Raw genomic sequence first — 25,754 nt, 5'->3', positions numbered from 1 at the left:
GGGAGAGAGAGTGTGAGTTGGAGACAATAAATATGGGTAAAATAGGAAATCAACACAAAAAAGTAGAGACAACTTTTAAGTGTCTCTTATATATAGGAACATGCCATAAGCATCAAATGTCTCTTATAATAAGGAACGGAAGGAGTAATAAATATATTGAGTATTAAGGGTAAAATAAGGAATTTGTTATAAAAATTTAAGACAACTTAGAAATATTACTTATATTTAGAAATAAGAAAGAGATGATAATTGTTGTTTATAAAATAGGACGCAAGGAGTAGATATTTGATACTGGATGACCTCACGGTTGACTTTGTATAGATTCTCGACTCTATTAACTTTCATACAAAACATAATTCAGCATATTTTACATGACGTAAGATTCTTAAATGGCTGAAGTTTTTTTTTTTTACCTCACTTAAATGACTAAGGCTTTTTTTTTCTTTTTTACCAGCACTTAAATGACTAAAGTTACTTCTTGCGTGACATAAAGTTGACATAAAATCACGATCCGGTTATAGTTGGAATCTCTCCTTTTATTTGAAGTTACTTTACTAAAATATAAACGTGACATAAAACATAAAAGCATGTCATAATGACAGATTAGACTTTGCTAGTGAAATAGATCACCAGATAAGCTTTTGATCATATTCCTCTAATCCTCAATATAAAATTTAATTAATCAATTTAGGTAGATTAAAAAATGTATTAAATTAGTTAATAAATTATTTTTTAAAAAAATCATAATCATTTTTTATTCTCTTATTTCTTCTCCTACTTGATTATTTGAAAAAAATATTAATATAATTAATTTAAAAAATTATTAAATATATAAAATAGATTTTATATATAAGATTAATATCAATTTCTCAGTAAGATCATATAGAATATTAGAGATTTGAACATCTCTTTCTCAGCACACGTGAACTTGTATCCAAGCCATAGTTGTGTGCACATCCATAATTGCTAAATGACATATTTATTTTACAAAAAAAAAGAATTACAATCAAGTCCTATGTAAGAGAAATAACTACTAAAAGTCCAATAACAACTTAAGCAATTCTAGAGTGGAGAATAACAATCTTTAAGACTTGTTTTGTAATTTTTTTCTTTACAGAAAACCTCATTATAATTCTCAAAAAAAAAAAAAAATCTTAATAGGCCGTCCATTATTCGGCAGATTTTAGTAGGCCAGTGTGTGTTATGTCACTTTTCTTGGATAAGATAAGACTGACAATCTCTTCAAGTAGCATAGTAGATTTGCTGCATTTTATTAGTTCCGGCAGTTGAGGGAAAAAAGGATATATACAATTATTTAAATTCAAATCAAGTGTACTTTTTTTAAAACATTTTTATTCTTTTTTGTGATTAAAACCAAAGAATGCATAATTTTTAGTGATAATATACTAAAGTGATGCACAACATATAAAGAAATTATGCATTTGACAGATATTTTTCATTTTCAAGTTTTAATTAAAAACCCCGATGGATTTAGAATAAATTAAAATTTAGAACGAATGTTTTTTTGGCTTGGATTAAATTGGTCTTCAACTAATAATTTTATTCAATAGTCAATATTTTCAAAGCTACACATATATAGATGGGTAGTATCCGTTTCTTGTAATTTTAATCTACCTGTTAATATTAAATTTTGATGAATATGCTCATGAAAAGAATATAGCATATGAAGATAACCAGAGATATTTAAATTCCCCATGACTATTTGAATCTTGACTTCCTATTAAAGTAATTAGAGATCAGAGATATCTATCTCTGTCAAAATAAACTTTTTTTTGGAGATTAAAATAATTTATTCTCCATCTACGTCAAACAATTGCAGATTTAATGATATTTTAATTCTCCATGAACCATGTGAATATCTTTCCTTGATTCCAAGCCAATGGCTATTGGTAAAAAAAAATGAAGCAATTGGCTAATTTTCCAATGCAAGAAAAATACTGCCTCCAATTCTAATTATAAAACCTATTTGATTAATTTAGAAGATTAAAAGTTTAGTTAAGTTAGTTAATGGTAAAAAAAATATCACTTAGTTTTCAAAAATACCCTTATAAAATTTTTAAAAAAAACCCTACACAATATGGTAAAAAATAAAACCTATTTTTCAAAAATATCCTTATGAAATTTTTAAAAGTAGCCCTACACAATACTTGATCGCCTGCACCATTCTTCTGACCTCACTAAACTTCGGCTTGGCAGCACCTAATCAGATCAATCTCTTTAGATTTTTGATCTCTAATTTCTGGTTTGTGATTTCAGATTTTCGTTTATAAATTAAAAATAATTTTTTAGGCCTTAGAATTTTATTTTTCTATTATTTTTTTTGAGATATAAATTAATCTTTTAAATATTTTTCACTGCTACTTAAACAGTGATGGGTAAAATTTAACAATTCGAGTTATTTATTTATTTTAATAATTTTAAAATTTATTAATATATTTATAAAATATTAAAACTAATCCAGTCAAATTTTAATTCAATAGTTGAAATAAGAAGTGGAGAGAAGTAGAATTTCTCTACATGCAATAGTATCTATTTGAATTATTGTTGTAGTGTTTGATTATAGTTAATGGAATATAAGTAAGGGTAGTTGGGAAAAAATGGATTAAATATAAGAGATAAATTGGATTGGGATCTTACATTTAAGATTAAATTAAAAATCAAATTAGCTCTTATAATTAGGATTGGAGGTAGTATTTACATTGAAACCAAACTTTAATGTTCATGTTAAAAAAAAAAAAGAGGGTTACAATATTTCCAAAGAGATTTAGGATTAATATATTTTTTTTTTACTTCTTGAAATTTCACTTCGTTTTGATTTTGATCTTTAAAATTTAACTTATTTTGATTTTGATCTTTGAAATCTAACTTCATTTTTGTTTTAATTCTTGTTTCAGGGGTTTAAAAATACTATTCCATTAAGATGGATCAAAATAAAGTTAAATATCAGGTGACAAAATCACTAGCTTTAAATTTTAACCACTAAAATGATATTAACCACAACTTTATCTCTAATGTTAATGAGGTATATTGATATTCCATAGTCCATTCACCTTGCCAAAATAATTATTTGTGGTTTAGTCTTAGATATAAAATCTTAATATATTTTTTTTCAAAATGATATTCCTCCGGTCTTTAATATAAAACCTAATCGTTGAATTGATTTTAATAATAAATATAATATCTATTTCTCATATTTATTAATTTTTTCTAAATTACTCATATAAATACCTCTCAACCATAATCAAGTAGAAGAGGTATGAAGGATATTAAGAAAGATGATTATGGTGTTTTAGAAAAAACATGTCATATTTATTATAATTAACTAATTTACTTAACTTTCTTAATTTATTCAAAGTATTCTTATTAATCATACTTAACTAATTTTTCTTATAGACGAGTTAGCTAGCTGTTAGTTTATATCCAGAAGCAAGTGAGAAAGAACCGTAATGATCTCTAAATAAACCACCACAAGTCCGCAAGCAACATTCTCATCCTCTGACATTAGAGCTATGTTAAAAGAAAATGATAAAAAGTCTATATGTAGCGTAACCAAGTTTCGTGTTGCTTCCTGACTTGCAGAACACCAAAAGCCTTAATCAGTCAATCTTCATCCGTATTACCATCGGACACCTCGGAAAACCCGTAAACCCTTTCGTTCCGACCCGGATACAGGGTTTTCCGATGGGTCTCTCCGGCTCTGAGCCCGATTCTGATACCTCTCGTCTCCTCAACAGTCGCGAAACCCCGCCCAACAAGATCCCTGAAGACAAGTGGCATTTAGCCTACATCATCTACTTCATCATCGGCCTCGGCTACCTTCTTCCATGGAACGCCTTCATCACCGCCGTCGATTACTTCTCCTACCTCTACCCTGAAACCAGCGTTGACCGCATCTTTGCCGTCGTTTACATGCTCGTCGGTCTTGTCTCCCTCTTCATCATTATCCTCTATAGCCACAGATCCCATGTCTACGTGCGAATTAACGTCGGTCTGGGCCTGCTTACGTTGGCCTTGCTCATAGTTCCCATAATCGATGCAGTCTACATTAAGGGTCGGGTCGGGTTGTATGATGGGTTCTATGTGACGGTTGCAGCTGTTGGGCTTTCGGGTTTAGGTGACGCTCTGGTTCAAGGTGGAATCGTTGGGTCTGCTGGTGAGTTGCCGGATAGGTACATGCAAGCTACCATTGCAGGCACTGCTGCTTCTGGTAAACTTTGCTTTTCTATCTCCTCTTCTGCTATATACTTACTATTTTTGGTTCAATTGCAAATTCCCTTTAGGAGTTCTGCTGCCAATAGGATATATAGCCCCATGGATTTCGAGATGCCCATTTGATTGTTAAAATTTGTGTTCATGTGTGAAAGAAGTATTTGTGTGTTTGATGTTTGTTTTTGGGTTTTTGGTGATATATTTCTGTTTGCCATTTGGAGCCATCCTCTTTAGCCTTCTGATGAATAACTTAAAAGGGCATGATCAATGATCCACTCTGCTTGTCTGATTGTATGCGTAAAAGAAGCAAGTGTGCTTGGTGGTCTTTTTTTCCCCTTTCCCCTTTATTCGATGAGATTTTCTGTTTGCCATCATGGATCTTCCTTCTTTAGGCATCTGATGAATTCCTTAAGAGGGCGGATCAACTCTGTGTGATTTGTGTATGATAATCTGAACGATTATCAACAATTTTGAAACCATATTATATGTAGGAAAATCGGATCCTTAATCAATCTTGTGCACAAGTTCAATGCATAGTAAATTATTATTTTTTAGATCACATCAGAGCTGGGAATTTTGAATTCTTAAGTATTTTGTGTGCGTATTCTGAACTCTGCAGTATAGTTTAGTTATGAAAATTCGGACTCCTCTCTCTCCCTCTTGATACAGCTAGTGGTCAAAGCAATGTAATACCACCAGATATATCCTTTTTTGCGAGAAGTTTTTCAGATTTGCTTATGTTGCTGCCCCCCTCCCCCTCTTCTTTTCTTTTTTATCTGGTTGTATTTGTCCCTTTTCTTTTTCTATATTATAACTGTATTGTAATCTTTTATTTCATAATATCATTTTGACTTGTTATAAACAAAAAAATGAAAATTCAGACTCAGAAGCAAGTTTTTCTTTCCTTCTATGTAACTTTTTCTACTTCGTTTTTATGCTTTGAGTTAATATTAGATCTCAAAGAATAGAGCTTGATTGTAGGTTTAAACTTTAGAAGGAGTGTCAAATGATGTCTTGCGCACACAACAGAGTTGTTATAGTACGGTGATATGGGGCTGATTTCTTTTCAGTATGTGAGTTGTAAGTTGTCACATCTGAAGCATTCAGTATGCTGGTACAAGGTTTCAATACAAACTAATTTGTGTAATATTCGTAAGAAATCAGTCATATATTTCTTTGCCTGATGAGCTAGTGTGTAAATTGTTTCTCATTCTCATAGTCGTGTCTTGGTTTTTCTATGTACTTGTAGGTGTACTTATTTCTTTCCTGAGAATATTCACGAAAGCTGTTTACTCTCAAGATGCTGCTGGCCTGCGAAAGAGTGCAAACCTCTACTTTTCTGTAGCAATTGTAGTTATGTTCATATGCACGGTCTTGTACAATGTAGCGCACAAGCTTCCTGTTATGAGGACTATAATGAACTCAAGGTTCTGGCTGTCACTGAAGATGAAGAAGTTCAAGGTCCTCTGACTGGTTCTGTTTGGAGGGCAACTCTATGGGATATTGTGGGAAGAGTGAAATGGTATGGATTTGGCATTCTTCTTGTATATATTGTGACTCTTGCCATATTTCCTGGGTACATTACGGAGGATGTGAGCTCTCCACTTCTTAAAAATTGGTATCCGATTCTCCTTATTACATGCTACAATGTGTTCGATCTTGTTGGCAAGAGTTTAACTGCAGTGTATCTCCTAGAGAATCCGAAAATTGCAGTAGGAAGTTGCATTGCAAGATTGATATTTTTCCCTCTCTTCCTCATGTGCTTGCATGGTCCCAAAATTTCCGAACAGAGATTCCTGTGACGATACTGACTGGGCTGTTAGGGCTTACTAATGGGTACTTAACCAGTGTATTGATGATATTGGCACCTAACGTCGTGAAGTTGCAGCATGCAGAGGCTGCAGGCACTGTGATGGTACTATTCCTGGTTGTTGGTCTGGCTGCTGGGTCTGTTGTAGCTTGGTTCTGGGTCATTTGATCCATCAGTTTGTATGGATTTGTGGCTTCCAGCAATTATAAGACAGAACTGTTTTACATGTTCTGTTTGATGTAATCTGTAAATTACTTCGCAATGAAGTGTTGATGTTTCACTGCTGTTAATGCTTCCTTAATCAACGTTATTTGATGCAATTTTTAAATTATGTCAATTCAATGAAGTTATTGCTGTTTCGCTGCTGTTAGTGCTTCCTTAATCAACGTTATTGCATGTGCTTCTGATGCACCAGGATAGGCTGAAAGAAAATGAAAGCCAAAATGCTGGTTGGTATGTTAATTTACGACCTGCTTGAAGTCTGTCTTTTTATTTATTTTTTTTTTTTGTTGGGTGACATGGACAAGCTAGGCTTGAAGAAGGACAAAAAGTCCTAATAAGCTCTTGCAGTTGACGCAGTAGATCTTCCAGCAGTTGCTTGAAGTCTTACTTTGGACTCCATGCAAAGCACGAGTCTTGCCGTTTAGTTATAAAAATATCATTTACACGCCACCAGAAAAGAGGCCGCAAAAAATGGCATTGTTTGCTGTTATAATGGGAAGCTTCCTTTGGGCAATTAAGGTGGCACAAATACTAGCTTACTAACTCATCTTCATATTTTCTTTTTAAATCTATGACTTAGGAGTAATCTGAGTATCCAAATCCATTACTGTGTTTCATTTCTCTATTGTTTGGGATGTTGGACTGCTTTGTGTTGGATTGCTTTGTGTAGTGCCTAAATAGCAGCGGCAGTAATAGAAAGGTCGCCATTAATTTTGCTGCTAAGTGGTATGAAAGCTCATCTGAAAATAGGAAATCGAAGGTTTAATGTCACTTGTAACCTCAACTTGTTAGTACCATTCCTTCTAAATAAAAACTAGGTTAAGTATACTTTTAGTCCTTTAACTTTATAAAAAGTTTTTTTTAATCTTTTAACTTAAAAAATAAACTTTTAGTCTTCTAGTCCTAGAACCATGAACAAAAAACGATGATATTGAGTTATTGAATGTTGATAAAACATTACTAAGAGCCTGTTTGGTTCAATTCTATTACAAGCTTGCAATGGTAATCGAGATTGCATTACCAAAATAATAATATCTGATTGCTTTTTAATTTGGTAATAAAGTTTCTGTTGTAATGAAAATTACCAAAAATTTGGCAATTCCCATTCATACCTCCCCCCATATGAATGGGTATTACCATCCATTGCACTATTTGGAATGTTTTTTCTACCCTTGAAATCTAACATGAAAGACACAAAATAACCCAAATCAAATCCCTCCTTCATCTTTCCTTCAATGTCTTTATCTGTACCTCCTCTCGCTCTCCCACTCCTTCTCCCCCTTGCCAGCCGCCGTCGCTCACCACCTCTTTCTCCATCAACTTTAAAGCCATGTGTTATATTTCTTAACAACTTAATTTCTGCCTCCTTCCTCTCCTTCTCCACGTTACCGACGCCGACACCGCTGCTCACCACATCTTCCTCTAGGGGTGTGCATGAGGCTCGTATGCCTAATAAGCCCGTCCGAGCTCGCAAGAAAAGCATCCAACCCAGCCTAGTAAAAAGTTACCCAAGCAAAAATGAGCATCTTTGGGTCAGGCTGATTCATAGGGAGGGCAGGGCTGAGGGCAAGGTATGTTGCCCTGCCCATTTGGTCATGCTCGAAAAATATATAATTATATATATATGATAATATTATTTTAAGTAATTATCTTTTTATTTTGGCTAAAAAATAGGTAAAATTTGAAAAAATGAAAGGAACATAAAAATTATAATTATATAAAAGAGCTAAATATCAAAATATAAGATTTAGTATGCTAAATTACTCCAAGTCAAATTTCCTTCTTTTTCTCTTACATCCAATTTTTTAAAACAAAAAAAAAAGAAAAATAAAATCACCTTTCAAATTTTGTGCTTTCACATGATTATAAGAATCCGCCAACTGTATGAATAAACTAAGGAATTGAACTACTGATTTAACTTAATTATTAAATGTTCTAATTATTAAATTTTTACCTCCCATAAGAATCGAAAGCTAAGAACAAGACTACATAGGCCTTATATATATATATATATATGAGTGATAGATTCATTTGTGGTAATTCTTTTTTCTCTCACTTGTCTCAAAACACGATAATGAATTTTTTTCCACATATGATGTAAGACATGATGTCATTAAGCTGGGCAAAAAGCCCGTCCTGCCCACCCGCCTTGCTCTGTCCAAAATGGTTAAAGCTTCACTGGGTAGGGTTTCAATCCTACCCATGTGCAGCCGTACCTTCCTCCACCACCAGTTTGAAGCTATAGATTTTTCCCTCCAACTTCTTTATCTCTGCCTCCTCTCTCTCTCCTCCCCCTCCTTCTTCACCTCGCCAGCGTCTGACGCCGTCCGTCACCATCTCCTCCTCGACCAAGTTGGAAGCCATGAACGTTTCCTTCACTCTTCATATTTGCCTCCTCTATCTCTTTCTCTCCTCCTTCCTCCTTTTCCATCACGTCACTCACTTACTCGTCCGGAAAATACATAAAGCTTATACCCAATAGAATAACAAAAAATGGCGATGGATATGACACAGCGAAATTGCTACGAGGATGAGAGAAGGAACCACTGTTATTTACCAGGGCTGCCATGGTGTCTCATTTTTGTGAGTACAAGTGATGTGATCTTCGATCTGCAGAAATTTCCCTCTAATCTCACCAGAAGATACGACAAAAATATATGCAGAGGGAAAGGTTTCTCTTACAAGGGTCAAAAGAGTAATTTAATCATTTTTTTGTTTTTTCTTCTAATTAAAAATAAATATCAGTGCATGATTTCTTTTTAACAAACCAAACACATTATAGCAATAAAGATGTATTACATTGTATTGCACTGTAAGAATACTTGCAATTGAACCAGCGGGTCCTAAATGTTATAATATTAAGTTTAATTTTCAAAACAATTATGATTGTTACAAAAAATCATCATTTGATACTCATAATTTTAATATTAAAGGACTAAAAGCAAACTTTTTAAAGTTAAGAGACCAAAATAAATCTTATATAAAGTTAAAAAACCAAATATATACTTCAACCTAAAAACTAAGGTAGTAGAAGATCAATTAGTTACTTGGTCAAAAAAAAAAGAAAGATCAATTAGTTAGATTAATTGCTATATATATATATATATTTTTATATGCATACAAAGTTGGCAGGTTGTGGGTTTGAACAACGGCCACAACCCTATGTTTCGGCTCTACTTGGGCCCTCCTCATTTCTTGCTCCCGCCTCCAATATTTTATTTATTCTTTTATTAGAGGAACAGATACACTTAAAATTACTCCCAAAAAAAATAATAAAATTTCAACCTCCTTGTGTTTTTATCTCAGTAGATTATTAAAAATTAAAATATTGGCATGACCCACAAGACTATTGGCTGCATGCACATTTTTTAAACTGGTAAAAAAAATTGTTTGAGATAAATATATAAAAGGGTTAGATTCATATTTATTTAAAACAAAATGGTAAAAATTTGTTTAAGAAGGTTTGATTAGGTAAAAAAATTAATTTTTTAGTTCTTTTAAGTTTTTAACTTGCTTATAATTTAGTCCTTAAAGTTTTGACTCGTTTATGACTCAATTCGTTATTTTTTTTAATTGTTATCAATTTTGACTTATCCTACCTGAGTTGGAAGAGTCTTATTAATTATTTTTGCCCTGTAGGATGAGTCAAAATTGAATTATGGATGATAAAGATAACGATAAAATGGAAATAAAAATACAAGAGACTAAGTCATAAATGAATTAAAAGTTCAAAAATTGAATTATAGGTGAGTTAAAAGTTGGAGAGACAAAATATTTATAAAAGAAAATCATTTTTTGAGGTACCTAGATTTTCTTTCAATTTTTAATCTGCTACTTGCGAGTTTTTCCCTCAATATTAAATCATGTAATTTTACTTTATTAACACAAATAGTTTTTGTACGTGATCCATCAATGCTAATAAACTAAAGTCACAGGGGTTAATTGTGCTAAAAAATGTAAAATTGAAAGATTTAATAAGGAAAATAAAACATATAATTACCAAATTAAAAATTAAAAAGAATACTATAGATACTCTAGGAATGGTTTTCCCAAAAAAATTAATTTTTCCCCAAAAAAAAAAACTCAGTGAATAATAGAGTGGATGAAGCATGAGTAGCAGAGTAGGCCTCCATGATGATGAAGGAAGACGGAAGACACAGAACACATGCATGCATGTAAAAGAAAGCAATGCTAAAAGCCTACCAACCACTCGCATGTTTTTAAATAATGCTATGACTATATTCGCATTTTCTTTTTTATACTCAACAATCATAACTATATCTTCTTCACAGTGAATAATCTCTTCAGTTGTCTCACTAATTCCTTCATATCCAATGTTCGTTTCTTATTTGCATATGTTCTGATTGAAGAGGCAGAAAAACCAGAAATACCATAATCTGAGAAAAGTATATGAAGGTGAACTCCATACTAAACAGCTATTATTGATTTGCAGGGAGCGGAAATTCTAACCCGAGAAGTCTAGAGGTGCATTGCTTACTATCATTTTCATTTCACTCTTTTCGGGTCCGTTTGGATCAGCGATTGAAAAGTAGCTTATTGAAAAATAGCTTTAAAAAGCTAAATTGGATAAGCTGAATTGTTTTGGATTAGAGTTCAGAAAGCTAGTTTGTAAAAGTGAGATTGGTAAAAGATTGTTTGGATTATAGTTGAGTGAAAATAAGTTTAGTTGTAAAATGACCCAAATGGGTATGAGTTTTAATAAATAATGAAATATGATTAAAAAAATAATTCACATAAACAATGAAATTAAAATAATTTAATATGAAGAAGTCACAAAAAATATTTTAAATATAAAGTGAAAACATGAAAAAATAAAGTATATTTTTTATGAGCATATTTAAAAATAAAAGTATATTTCTAATTTATTCATTACTTTCAACTAATTTTAACTGATTTTTTATTATCTACAAATTAGTTATTGAGGCTTATAATAAGAACCAAAAGAGGTAATAAATTTCTTAACTTTTTCTCTCTCCATATTTCAAAAGCTATAAGCCATAAGTTATAAGTCATAAGCTGTTAATTTTAGCTTATAACTTATTATAGCTTTTCATACAAAAATCCGATTGCAAAAAGCTGATCCAAACTGACCCATTGTGTCAATCGGGCTTATAGAGCTTATACGCTACTTATAAGCTAAAAATAAGTGATGCCAAACAGGCACTTCACCTCTAAAGCGATTCATGATTGTGGCGATTGATGACTTAGTTTAAAGTAATTTCAGAATATGAGCTTTTTTTTTTTTTTTCAAGTTCTTATTTCATTTACAGTTGAAGCATTCTTTGGTCCCGGCTGCTGAACTGAGTTAAATCTCAACATTCATTTTCATTGGGATGACTGGTGAAGTAGCAATGGCCGTGTAAGTTAATTCTCGTCCTTAACACCTAAGAATTTGTATATCCAATGCTAATATTGCTGCGAGAACGGTTTGATTTGTCCAATGTGAAACGGGAATTCTGGGATGAAGGGGTAGACATTTTATGAATCGCGATCAATCAAGTGAAGGAAATTAACGAACAGTTTGCCTTTACCCATTCTATAACGAGGAGCAAAAACATACTTCCGTACTCTAATTATTACTTGTCGACAACTCTTTCCTCTGCCCAGGGTAGCTTCTGCTCCAGGGAAGGTATTGATAACAGGGGGTTACTTTATATTGGAGAGGCTAAATGCGGGACTTGTTCTCTGTACCAATGCTCGGTTCTATACAATCGTGAAACCACTATATGAAGAAACGAAATCCGATAGCTACGCAGGGGTGGGATCTTACTGCATACTTGTGATTTGCATGATACTGTGATGCATTTGTATTTGATTTTCTTTGTTACTTCCGAAATTCTTTCTTGTGCGATAATTATGAGCGAAAATGATGAAATCAGATGGCAATTTAACTACTCTTTTGAATACGAAGTTTTTTGTTTGTTTTCTGAAAAGAAAGGAGCTCTTCAAGTTTATCTGGATGCTTAAATCAGATCATGCATGGCTTCAAGTACAATGTGCCATAATACCTCCTGAGCCATGTTAATGAACAAGCAAATTGAAGATCAAGAATGAAGTACTCTTGTTGCCAATGTAATTTATCAAAGCTAGCGCCTATTGAATAGTTTAAATTATTGATGATGATCTACAGTGCCACGTACTTAATGTAAATTTCCTTACATTTATTTGGTGTTTTATTGGCCTGAGCTATTTTCCTTTTTTTTTTTTTTCAAGGTGTTTCAATTTTAGTGAATTTATCACTTGCTACTTGTCTCATCTTCAGGCATGGGCAGATGTTAAAGTGACTTCACCTCAGCTCTCCAGAGAAGGCATGTACAATCTTAAAATCCAATATGTTTCTTCGAGGTAAGTTTTCTTTACTCGTTTTTCTTCCTTCTCATATTCTATCTTTCAAAGCTCTTTTTTTGTTTTTAATTAATTTAATTTGTTTACAATATACAATTGTGGAGTGGAATTCAATCCAAACCTCACAATCTATCAAAGAGGTCAATTTACTGTAGGATAAACATTTTGCATGGTCAGATACGGGTGAAGAAGTTCACATTCTTCAGACCTTTTCATAAGTAGTAGATTGAATGCAAGGTTAAATTACATATTGAGGCGAGGCTTAAATTATTTGTTTCACAATTTCAGTGAAACCAGGAATCCTTTTGTGGAATATGCAATACAATATTCTGTTTCTGCTGCTCAGGCAACATTTGATAAGAAATTAAGAATAAGAAGAACTTGTTGCACAATGTGCTTCTAAAAGGTACTATGTCAATGTGATTTATGTTTCTCTTTCCTTTTATCAGGGAAAGAAGAGCTTCAAGCTTCCAATTTTTTTAACCAGATCACTCCTGCAGGTCTTGGCATCACAATTTTGGGTTGTAATGGTTTTTATTCGCACTGGAACAAGGTGGTTTGTTTTCCTTTGTCTTTCCTCATTATCTATAGGACAGACTTTTGGCCTTTGGTTGAAGTAGTTTGCATTGACCATGTTGAAAATATATTTTGATGTTCGTTATGTTCACTGCTAGCGAGAACAATTATTTTGCACTGATGAAACATGTTCTATCTTTCTCTTCCTTTCTTTCATCCCCCCCCCCCATCTCAATACTTACTCCCTAAACCTTTTGATGAAACATGTCCTATCTCTCTCTTCCTTTCTTTCATCTCCCCCATCTCAATACTTCCTCCCTAAACCTTTTGAGGATTTGCACTACACATGGTAGTCAAAAGCTTAACCCAAGAAATTAATTTGCTAATAAACTCTCGTACAGATTGAAGAGCTTGGGCTCCCTTTGACGCCTGAATCATTGGCCAACTTTCCACCTTTTACTTCCATAACCTTCAATGTTGGGGATATCAATGGAGGAAATTGCAAACCTGAAGTTGCTAAAACTGATTTGGGCTCCTCTGCAGCCATGACAACTGCTGTAGTTGCTTCTGTACTTCACTACCTTGGAGTTGTAAAACTTTCCTGTCTAAAGATCATCAGGAAAGGAAGAATATAGCAGATCCTGATGTTGTGCGCAAGATGGCTCAAACTGCTTACTGCATTGCACAAGGGAAAGTAGGTAGTGGGTTTGATGTCTGTTCAGCTATTTATGGCAGTCAACGCTATGTGCGGTTTTCACCAGACTTGATTTCTTCTGCCCAGGTATTTTCTTATGAATACATGTGTTTCTTGTACACCCAAGCAACTCATCATTGAACAAAGATATAAATACATATATACATATATTTATATATTGATGATGGTTTGTTTGAACCACATTTTGGGTTCCCTTTGAGTTCAGTGATCATTCTATTCCGTAAAATCTTGAAACACGCCGACAGGTATGTTTGCATGATATATGATCCCATTACAGTCTGTATTTATTATACAACACTTGTTAATTTGTTCCTTTTATTGGTTTCCACGTGAGTAAAACAAATCCCTGATGCACCCACTTGGGTTCCAAGACCTACTTATCGTTACTGGCCCTAGAAAATTTTTGTTGCTCGTTCTATGTCAAACTTATTACAATGGTCGTATTTGTTACCTCTCCATATTGACTGAATGATATTTTCCAATCATGGCAATATATTTGTTGTGAAAGCATCAATAACTTCATTGATTTTTTTTTTAAACATTACAGGCTGCGGAGAGAGCAATCCCTTTACCAAAAGTGATCACTGGCATTCTAGAGGGTAAATGGGACCATGAGAGTGCTGAATTTTCTTTACCACCCTTGGAGAATCTTGTAAGGAATCCAAATTTCACATATGTTAGATTTTCAAATCAATTCGGTTATTCTAAAGCTTTCTTCAAAGGCGACGTTAAAGATGTTATTATATCCAACTACAGACCTTCACTTAGTAGTCTGGGATCCTTGACAAGAAGGGAAAATAAGATGGTAGTATTGTCTTACTTATCAGAATTGAATTTTTTTTTACTCATTTGAATGTTCTTGCGGACTTTTTCTAGCTTTTTGTTCCTCTTTCCTTCCTGCCAATCCACAATTTGGGCTTTTAATAACCAAACATGTCTTGATGTTTAAGTTTCACATTTTATCAAACACATCCCTGATTAGATTGTGAATTTACATGGGAGTACCTCCCATCTGTAAGAAATTGATGCCATGTTAACTACTTAAATCTGAATTGCTTGCCTTTCTTGTTGGAGTACACGGAATGTCTTGTTTCTCATGTTGGTTAATCCTCTCTTCTAGTTACTAGGCCAATCAGGAATAGGGGGATCATCCACTCTATCGATGGTAGGTGCCGTTAGAAGGTTATTGGATGCAAATTCATCTCTGGAAGAACAATTGAAATTGTTAACGAAATTAGCAAAGGAACAATGGGATGCATATAGATGTGTTATGAACAAGTGCAGCAAGTTCACATCACATAAGGTTTTCTTGAGCTCATCTGTGAACGTTTAATGGTATATGTTTGAAGAACAAAACATCTTCACTTGATATAGAATCCACTAAACCCTATCTCGGTTCCTAATTGGTGTGACATTTTGTAATACGATCTTTCGGTTCCTAATAGATGGGACATTTTTGGATTCAGTCCTGGCAAGTAAAACCATTGTCAATCATGCACCTTCTTATTAATCGACTGTCAATGAAACTAATTGAAAATAGTTAGTTTACATATTACTCGTATATAGCAATGACTGAGTGATAATTAAATAGAAATGTGCATATGAGAAAAAAGACTCCAATCAACGTAGTTTTCAATTATATCGTTAGTGAACTTGATAACTGAATGGGTGACCTGCATATTTTGAGACTCGCTGGAATTTCATTACTTTTCTGAACTGCATTGTAAATTCTTATTGCCTTTCTCCTTTAATATTAATGTTTGAAATTAAAACTCCACTTTCAGTGGATAGGAACAGGCTTTTGACCCCAATGAAGAGGCAGTTGTTAATGCACTGCATGGAGCAAAAGACCCTATGCTTCTGATCAGATCACTCATGCGCATGGTGGGTGAGGCTGCAGGTGTTCCAGTAAGATCATTACACCAAGTGCTCATAAACATAACTCATTGTTCTCTTGTTTATACTCATTAGCTTTCCTCATGAAAAGGTCTACAAATTGAGATGGGTAAAAATTACCCACATGAGCTCATGTTTTAGCTTTGAGATAGGAGTGACACCATATCATAAAAAACCCTGGATGTTCACTATTTGCTTACTTTTCATATGAGTAAGAATGACCAAGCCAAGTTTTTCTCATTCGCTGTTGGTAAAATTGAAGAAAGGAATAGCATGTGTTGCTGTTATAACGAGTCATTTGAGAACTCAATGGAGTACGCGATTATGGCTTCGTGTACCATTAGATATACTAGATAAATTCTTGTGGCATAGGAAGCTCAATATACCAAACCAAGATAATAGACTTTGGATCAGATAAAGGAAGAGTCTCAGGATGGATTGGAACATAGTAATTAAGGATTCATGGGTTCTATGATCTCATTGTCTGCAGAGTATACAGATTGAATCAGTATCACAAACACAGCTTCTGGATGCCACTATGAAGTTGGAAGGAGTTCTGTTGGCTGGAGTTCCAGGAGCAGGAGGATTAGATGCAATCTTTGCTGTTACATTGGGACATTCAAGCAAAGATGTGACTAAAGTGTGGAGTTCACTGAACGTTCTTGCCTTGCTAGTCAGGGAGGATCCTAATGGGGTTTGTTTGGAAACTGCTGACCCACGAACCAATGCAATCTCCTCAACTGTATCTTCAATTCATTCTCAGTAAGTTTGTTTCCATCAAGTAATAAATATTATTGTGTAAATCACCTCAATCGAGGTGGAATCTCTGTCGTGGACTTGGACTAGGTGAATTAGTTAACATGATCAATAAACTTTTTGTCACGTCCTGAGTGATCAATATAAATGATTGTACTCCATGCTGACTATACCAAAGAAAGATTGGAAACAGAACAAGCATGTATTGAGAGTCATTACGCCTCTTGATCACCATACTCCAAGACATTTTAAGAATTTATGGCACAATTTAAATACAGCTTTAAAAAAAATAAAGAGAAAAAAAATTTGGTAAACACTGGTTTGGAGATAGCACGCCTTCAGAGGTCTTAAAAAAAATCTAATTCACCACATGAATATGAATTGGGTTAGTTGATGTGGATGAAGTGAAGAGATTGGTTTTAAATAAGGTGTAATCAAATTGATTTCTAACTCCAATCTTGCAAAATAGGAAGAGGGGAGAAAATAACAAGATTGACCAACTAACCAAATAAGTCTATCAAAATCATGGTACGACTTTAGGTTCTAATTATGACTATAAACGATATCTTATAAATAGAACCGACAGTAGTATAAAATAATAAGATCAACTAATTTAGATTGATTTGAGTAGTATCTTGTCAAAAAAAAAAACAGAGATTCATTGAGTGGTAGGATTCTCATTTGAGAGTTTAATTTCCAACTTTTTTATATCTAATAATGCTAGTTGTGACGAATTTATTTATTATTGTTCATGCCAGAATACCTTGAGGGATATTATTCTTTTCATCAATAGAGACTGCCCCTAATCGTACAAATAATAATATTAATTTATAGTATCAAAATGTGTTATCAACTCTTTCTAATTTTTTAAAAATTAATCTCTATAAGATTATTAACACGCACACACAAGCACAAAATTTAATCCAAGCAAAGGAGAAAATTATATATTGAGGCAAATCAATTTATAAATATGGCATGTAATGTATATAATACATGTTGAGTTAATTAAAATCAAGCACGCGATTCATGAGGAGTTATTACCCACAAAAAATCGAAGCAAAATATAAATTACTCCCTCTGTTTCTTATTATAAGAGACATTTGATACTCATGGCATGTTCCTATATATAGGAGACACTTAAAAGTTGTCTTTACTTTTTTGTGTTGATTTCCTATTTTACTCATATTTATTTTATCTCCAATTTACACTCTCTCTCCCTCCCACTTTTCTTTCTTTTAATAATTTAATTGTTCTCTCTCATGCTCTCTCCTTATTAATGAGGGTATTTTTGGGAAAAAAATTATACTTTTTACACATTGATTGTTCTTAACTAATTTTAACTGTTTTTTTATCAATGTAATTTGGTTATTTGTCTCTTATAATAAGGAACAGAGGGAGTAATTAATTAAGGTGGGTGAATCATATAAAACCATAACTAAAAAGATTGCTTGTCTAATTATAAAATGACAAACCAATACCAACCGTCCCTGGTGTAAAGCGAAAGAAACTTGATATTCTTTTAGAGCAAAATCAGGAGTTAAAAAATAATAATAATAAAAAAGTAGTTCGCTATTTGAGTTCAATATTAATGCCTGAACTTTAGCAATGTTAGGATGAAATACTCCTTCTGGTGTTAAATATAAAAGACAATAAAATGTTCATTGTGATCTTTAATATAAGATATTAATCTATTTTATCTCTCTAATTTATATTTTTTTTCCTAAATTCTTGCTATTAGTTATATATATTAAAAGATTTTTCATTACAGAAGCACTATCTTTGGTCGTATCTATAAGACCTCATTTGTAGGCTACAAATGAGGTCTTATAATTAAGACCGGAAATAGTATTTAATGTAAATGATGAAAAAGAATATTTTAAATAAAATTAATGTACATTTTTCTACACTACTGCCTCTGATATGATCCCATTTACAAATTACAATTTTTGGGCTACAGGATGGTCCTTTTTATAGGTTAGATTTTTTTCTTTTTACCATGGCTTTTTATAAGTTAGAGTATATTTATTCTTTCTCTTTTGGGAGACTCTTTCTCATTTTTTCACACATTTTTATTCATATCTTTTTTTTTTTCACTTGTTCTTGCTTTCTTACCCATCTTCTTCAAAAGTAGGGGTATAATTGAAAAACAAAATATAATTGTTACTTAATCCAGTTTTTTTTTTGTATATTACTTATAGGAGTAGAGGGAGTAACTTAATCAATTTTTTATTTTTATGTATACAAATTAATTATTTAATTCTTATATTTAAAATAAAAAAGAATACTTATAAAAATAAATTAAAAGGACAGACTAATTTGGTGGTAGTAGCTTACCCCTCAAGAGTGGTAAGAAAACAAATGAGGCTTTTCGTTGTGACAAAGGATTCAGAGGGCCACTTGGTTGACGATGGTGTCACTAGCCAAAAAAATCCAAATTAGGGCTTTTGTTAGGTGATCAATCATTTAATGGGAGATTCTCTTTTTAGATTCCATCAATTTAAAAAATTAGTTAAAACTAAATGCAATCATGTATGAGATCGCTTAGCATTTTTTGTTTGGTGGAATGGAAGATTAGAACAATTTTTTAATATATAATATATTTAATATTTGATATTATAGGTTCAAATTTTAAAACAATTTTAAGCGAGTGATTCACCAAACTGAGCTTTCTATCTGTTTCTTCTTTTAAAAAAAATTATGTTAGATAGATGATACCAATGTTTTGAAAACCGGACCGGGTATCAAACCGGAAAGACCAGTGGGTCACGGTTCAAACGGTCGAATCGGTTGAACTGTCTGGTCTGACCGGTAACATAATAATTAAATAAAAATAATATTATATAAACATATGATAATATATGTGTATAAAAAATTAAAAAAACAAATTGTTAGATAATTTGAAAATATAAGTATGTAGTTCAATTTCATCATTTCAGTAGCAATTCAACCCGTCATAGTTAAAATATTATCAATGTTACACTAATTAATTTTAATATAAATGAAAACTGATTTTAATTTATCTTTAAATAAACCAAGAATTAGTTTACAATTTATTTAATGTCACTTATTTTGTAATTGTCATGAAATATAAAAAAAAGAATATGTATTTAAAAAATCATTTAGAAAAAATAGTTAAAAAAAGAGATGAGAATATATTATGTAAACTCAGGTGATTAAATAGTTATCTATTTGTTAAAAAAATAGTAATGTAAAAAGTCAAAGAATAAAAAAAGTTGATGACTTTAAATAAATAAGTACTATTTTATAATGGAAAATAAATGTGCGTTTATTATTTTTGCCAACTATAAAATATGCATTTATACATTGAGATTTGTTATGTGACATGATTTATATTAAAAAAAACTAATAAGAAATAAAAATCAAAAGTAAAATGTGCAAAGTCTTGTCAATACACGTTCTACCAGAAGTCTGCAACATTTAAAGTTATCTTTCCTTCCCCACGTGAGCTGATCAGACTCCTTCCCTTGAGCTATGCACTTTCTGCAACTATTTTCTTCTTCACACCGACAAAGCAGACCACTGAATTTTGCAAGGTCTAAAACGGCATGGATGGAAGTTGCAACTTGCATCTATGGAGAAAGAAGGGAAAGAAAATGCTATTGGTAAATTTTATTAATTTTTGTTCTTCGTCTTTATTATCATCTCCATCTCCTTTTCTTTTTCCTTCTTCATCGTTGTTTTTTTTCCCCTAACACCACCACGGACCCATGGAGAAAGACGAACAAGGGAGAAAATGTGTCAGCTTGACGATAGAAAAAGACGAAGCAAATGGTGAGTGACAGAAATTTCTTATGGTTTAAAGCTTTCAGACTCGTCCAGTTTTCTTGAAGCCGCTCCGGCTTCCGGCTCAAATGCTGGTTCAGAACGGCTTAAAGTGGCCCAATCCTTGGAACGGTCAAAACAACCCAACCGAGCCGAGAAGATGAACGGGTGACGGTTGGACCGGTTGGACCGTCCGGTCCGGTCCGGCTTTCAAACCATTGGATGATACGTCGCTTATCGATTTTCATTGAATAACATGTACATATTCTAATTTTTAAATAAATTACTATCATTTATAAGAAAGTCTAAATTACCCTAACTAACTCGTTATGCACCTCTCTGAGGACAAAAACTGTTTGTATTGAGATAACCTCCATACAGTTCAGAAAATGCTTAGCTAAAGATCAAAGAGGATTGATCAATTGAGGTACATGTTTTAAATCTTATGTTTTTATTTGTTATAGCATTAAGATTCTGATTTTGAAAGCTCATCATTTACTTTGATTTTGTTAATTTTTATTTCCTTATTTGGTTCCTAGGATCTCACTACTTCAATGTGATTTTATTTTGAATTTTTGTTGTTGGTTTTGTGGGATTAAATGGAAGAATTGTTATCTGCCCCCTATTTATACATTTGCCTCTCATAACGAATGACATGAGTAATGAGACTTTGTTATGTAAACATAAAATAATTAGTATAGGGATTAAAGGGATGGTCGTTAGTTCTATAAGCCACATGGAGTTGGCTTACTAATCCAATAAGACTGAAGGGTAACTTAGGTAGTTACTGTTACTGGTTAGTTACCTGATTAGATAACCTATGAAATACCTATAAATAGTCTCCTAAACCTCTGTATATGGATTAGCTAATGAATTCCAGACTTACGATTCAGCATTCCTCTCCTCTCTCTCCAATCTTCTAATCTACCCTTTATTTTCTCTGATTTCTCTCTCCCCCTTTCCTATTTTCTATGATACCACATTAGTGGTATCAGAGCCAACCCTTCCTTGGCCTGAATGCCCTCTACCAGATTACAAACACATCAAATGGCCGTTGAGATAGAAGGCCGTCTCAAGATTATTGAACAAGAATTAAGCGAGTTGTAAGAACTCAAGGTTTTACCTGTGGCTATCTGTTCCCTCACCAATTAGATCGCGGCCACAACACAAGATACTAAATCTGGTATCGGTAGGAATGAGCATGTTGCGAGACGTGCTCGACATTATGATGGTTATGGCTATCAACCACCCACTAAACATATCAAGATGGACTTCCTACATTTTCAAAAACATGATATTCTAGGGTGGATTGCTAAATGTGAACGGTTCTTTCGTATCAATGAGACTCTGGCCGATAAAACAAGTCCTAACAAAAAAATTAATAGATGAAAGGCATTATTACAGAGCAACAGAAATTCTAAAGAGTGTTAGATCACAATTTCCAAAGGCTCTCATTAAGTGAGGTACACAACTTTAGAGCGAGTTTTAGTGGATATGATTGGGGCCGAGCTCTAGCTCCCTATGCCAGACAACTAGAAGTATTTCATGATGCAATACTCTAAATATTACAAAAAAACAAAGGTCAAATGGATAACTCCGGCACAAGGTCAAGTGAAACTAAATAGTGATGCGAGCATTATTAATGATGAGGGAAGTGTTGGCTGTGTCATTCGCAATTCAGATGAGGTGGCTCTTCACATCTACAATCGACACATCAGAACAACCAATGATATTCTCTATGTTGAACTAAGGATTCATGTAGGGTTAACCATAATTGTGAGAGAAAAAGCGAATAGTGTTGATCTAGAGACAGATAACTTGTCCCTTGCTCTTATACTACAAGCGAGAGCAAAAACCCGCAAATATTTTAAAGAATTCAAGAAATTGTGCAGTTTAGTGAAGAAGTTGTGGATCTTCAAATAGAATATATTTTTCAAAATGCCAACAGCTATGCTGATTTATTGACAAAGCATGCTATACAATATAAGCCTGCATGTATTGAGACAACTTCCATATAGTTCAGAAAATGCTTGACTAAAGATCAGGGAGGATCTATCAATTGAAGTATATGTTTTAAATTTTATGTTTTTATTTGTTATAGCATTAAGATTCTGATTTTTAAAGCTCATTGTTTACTTTGATTTTGTTAATTTTTACTTCCTTATTTGATTCCTAGGATCTCACTATTTTAATGTGATTTTATTTTGAATTGTTGTTGTTGGTTTTGTGGGATTAAGTGGAAGACTTGTTATCTGTCCTTATTTATACATTTGACTCTCATAATGAGTAACAGAAACAATAAGACTTTGTTATGAAAATATAAAATAATTAGTATAGGGATTAAAAGGGTGGTCGTTAGTTCTATAAGTCACGTGGGGTCGGCTTACTAATTCAATAAGGCCAAAGGGTAGCTTAGATAGTTACTGTTACAGTTAGTTACCTGATTAAATAACCGGTGGAATACTTATAAATAGTTTCCTAAACCTTTATATATGGATTAGCTAATGAATTCTAAACGTATGATTTAGCATTTCTCTCTTCTTTCTCTAATCTTCTAATCTACCCTCTATTTTCTCTGATTACTTTCTCCCCGTTCCCTATTTTCTACGATACCATATTAGTGGTATCAGAGTCAATCCTTTTTTGGCCTAAATGCCCTTTAGTAAAACATTAGTGGTATCAGAGCCAATCCTTTCTTCATATTAAAATAATTTAAATTTACTGTATTATGTAAATTTTTTTAATCATGTTTCATTATTTATTAAAACTCAACCATTTCGGTAATTTTACAAAAAAATTTACTTATACTCAATCATAATCCAAATAACCTTTTACCAATATTACTTTTACAAATTGACTTTTTTAAACTTCAATCCAAACACAATTCAATTTATCCAATTTAACTTTTACCCAATCTTACTTTTCTAAAAATCAAATTAAAAATAAGTTACTTTTTTTTACCGTCAATTCAAACGGATCCTAAAATTGTCACCAAATTCTAAAATTTTAAAGAGTAATGTGGGCATTTGTTTAAGCCTTCAAGGTGTAAATTTTCGTAATCTAGTCACAAAAATATACCTTGTTACATTCTAAGGGTAGACCTAGATTGAATACGTTAGAAGGTGGAATTTTATGAAAATCAATATATCTTATTATTTTAAATTTTTTAATATTTATTATGAAATAGTATTTCAAATACCAAGAAATTTATGGAACCAATTTCGGTGCTCATTACTTTGATGAGTATGATAAGCTCATCAGATATAGACTTTCTATATCTCATTTGGATAGTTCAGATTTAAAATTTTTGACTACTCATTTTTAAATAGAAAAAAAAAACTATTTTTGAAAAAATGATAGTTAAAAAATTATCTTTATTTTAAATTCTATACTATTAAAATAATAATTTTTAATAAAAAATAAAAAAAATAAAATCTGGACTATCTAAATGTAAAATTTCATCCAATCCAGTTCCGAGAAAAATTGGCCCAAAGCAAGATTGGACCAAACTGGTTTCATCGGACTAGACTGGATTGGGGACTAACCCATCAGACTAGTTGGTTTAGTCCAATCTAGCCTAAGATTTTTTTTAAATATTATTTATATGATTTTAATTTGTTTTAATTTTTCCAATTTTTGTCAATTCAAATGATAAAAATTTATCTATTAACTTCCTATATTAACTTTCTAAATTATGAGCATGTGTATATAGTTTTTTCAATATATGATGATGTTAACTTTTAGAATATGAATAGATGGAAAGATGGATGTGAGGCTCACTATTCAAAATTAACCGACAACTTTTTTGCACTTAAGTAAATATTATAATGCTAAATGTAAATTGGCGAATATTTTGCGAGTAGACTCGTCCTTAACCCTGTGATGTTATGTTTGGATAATTGGATTAGTAGGAATTTGGATTGGGACCAAATCAACTATTTGAATACATAAAATTTTATGGGTTTGGATTTAATTCAAATCTAAACAAATTTAATTTGTTCTTTACAATTTCAAATACCTAATCTACACTAATTATATTTGGATTCAAACCTTAATGTTACGTTTGGATGGAAAGAGAAGTTAAGAAAAAAGAAAATAAAAGAAGAGAAAATGGAGATAAGAGAAAACTAAAAAAAATATTATTGTCCATCTTGTTTGAATGAAAGAGAAAAAATATAGAGAGAAAAAAATGAGCAAATATATGAATAACTAAAATATCCTTATATCTATACCAAAGTATATTATGTTTAAAACCAAATTAAATATCACAATTAAAAAATTATATGAACATTGATATTATCAAATAATTTAAAATAAAATAAATTAATTAATAAAAATATATTATCATATTATTATATTTAAAAATCAAATAGCTTAGTAAAAAATGTTGTTTTTAATAGAAAAATAACAAAGTGGATAATTTTTTTAAATTAAATATAATGAAAGAAAATAAGTAAAATATATATTATTTAAAATTATTTTTAAATAATAAATATTTATTATAAAAGTTGAAAGAGATAGAGAAATATATGTGTGCATGTGTGTGTAAAGTTAGTGCGAATTTTGAGTATCACAGGAATTTGGCTACAATGAAATAATTTTACTAAATAATAAAATGGCAATAAACAAATTTTAAAAAAATTACATTAAAGGCAAAATACGTATTTTTTTCATTTAGTATGAAATAAGCTATGTGAGTTTTCTTTTCATTTTTTTTTATATGTGAAGAGAAAATAATATGGGTCCCGTATCTTATTTTTTCTACTACTTTTCTTTTCTCTCCTCATCCAAACAAAAAAAAACTCATTTCTCTTATTATTTTTTTTTCAATTTTCTTTCCTTTCTCATGTTCTCTCCAGCCAGGGGTAAAATTCATGGTTAAAAAAAAAAGAAGCTAAAGCCTAATTATTTTATGAGTGTTCGGATTAGCTTGTGATGAATAAATTTTGCCAAAAAGCGATTAAAAGAATAGATTTTAGAATAATGATTTTCCCAAAAATTGGACTGATGGGCTTCATTGAAACCACGGTATAGGGCTTTAGAATAGATTTTGCCATTTTGGTGAGAATTTATTATTCTACCAAAATATTTCCTTTCTCATTAAAAAAAACCATTTCAAACGGGCCATTTTTTAATAATTAATCCATAATCCTCACACCCACCTTATCAACAATAAAGTCGTCCTAACGGATAGTAGTCTCTTCTTCCCTTTTTATAGGAGACATTTCACCAAACACTAAAAAAAATTAGTTTAAATTGATTAAAAACAAGAAATATGTAAAAGAAATAATTATGATTTTATTATATTTCTAAAATATCTGAATTATGTAGGATATTTAAATTATTTATATTTTTTAGAATATTTAATTATCTAGGATATTTAGATTATTTAGGTTTTTAGGATTTATTTATATTTCTCAATAGTCTATTATTAGAATCAAATTGATGTAAAACAAGAGA

The 25,754-nt window shown here is 31.9% G+C and overlaps 1 protein-coding gene and 1 pseudogene across 1 annotated transcript; both read left to right on the top strand.

Moving 5' to 3' along the window:
- Positions 1-3,586: 3,586 nt before the first annotated feature.
- Positions 3,587-6,410, top strand: LOC114756993 (equilibrative nucleotide transporter 1-like). The gene is given in 4 exon segments (XM_028945986.1): positions 3,587-4,228; positions 5,480-5,638; positions 5,641-6,006; positions 6,009-6,410. Coding segments are annotated over 4 exon segments (1,251 nt in total). The 5' UTR covers positions 3,587-3,702; the 3' UTR covers positions 6,209-6,410.
- A 2,345-nt stretch (positions 6,411-8,755) lies between these two features.
- Positions 8,756-16,522, top strand: LOC114756984 (phosphomevalonate kinase, peroxisomal-like; annotated as a pseudogene).
- Positions 16,523-25,754: the final 9,232 nt, after the last annotated feature.

This window comes from Neltuma alba, unplaced genomic scaffold (assembly GCF_004799145.2).
Source record: "Neltuma alba isolate B1F8T4 unplaced genomic scaffold, ASM479914v2 tig00010556_pilon, whole genome shotgun sequence".
In the NCBI taxonomy this organism is placed as follows: Eukaryota; Viridiplantae; Streptophyta; class Magnoliopsida; order Fabales; family Fabaceae; genus Neltuma; species Neltuma alba.
This window is presented reverse-complemented; position numbering and strand designations above follow the sequence as displayed.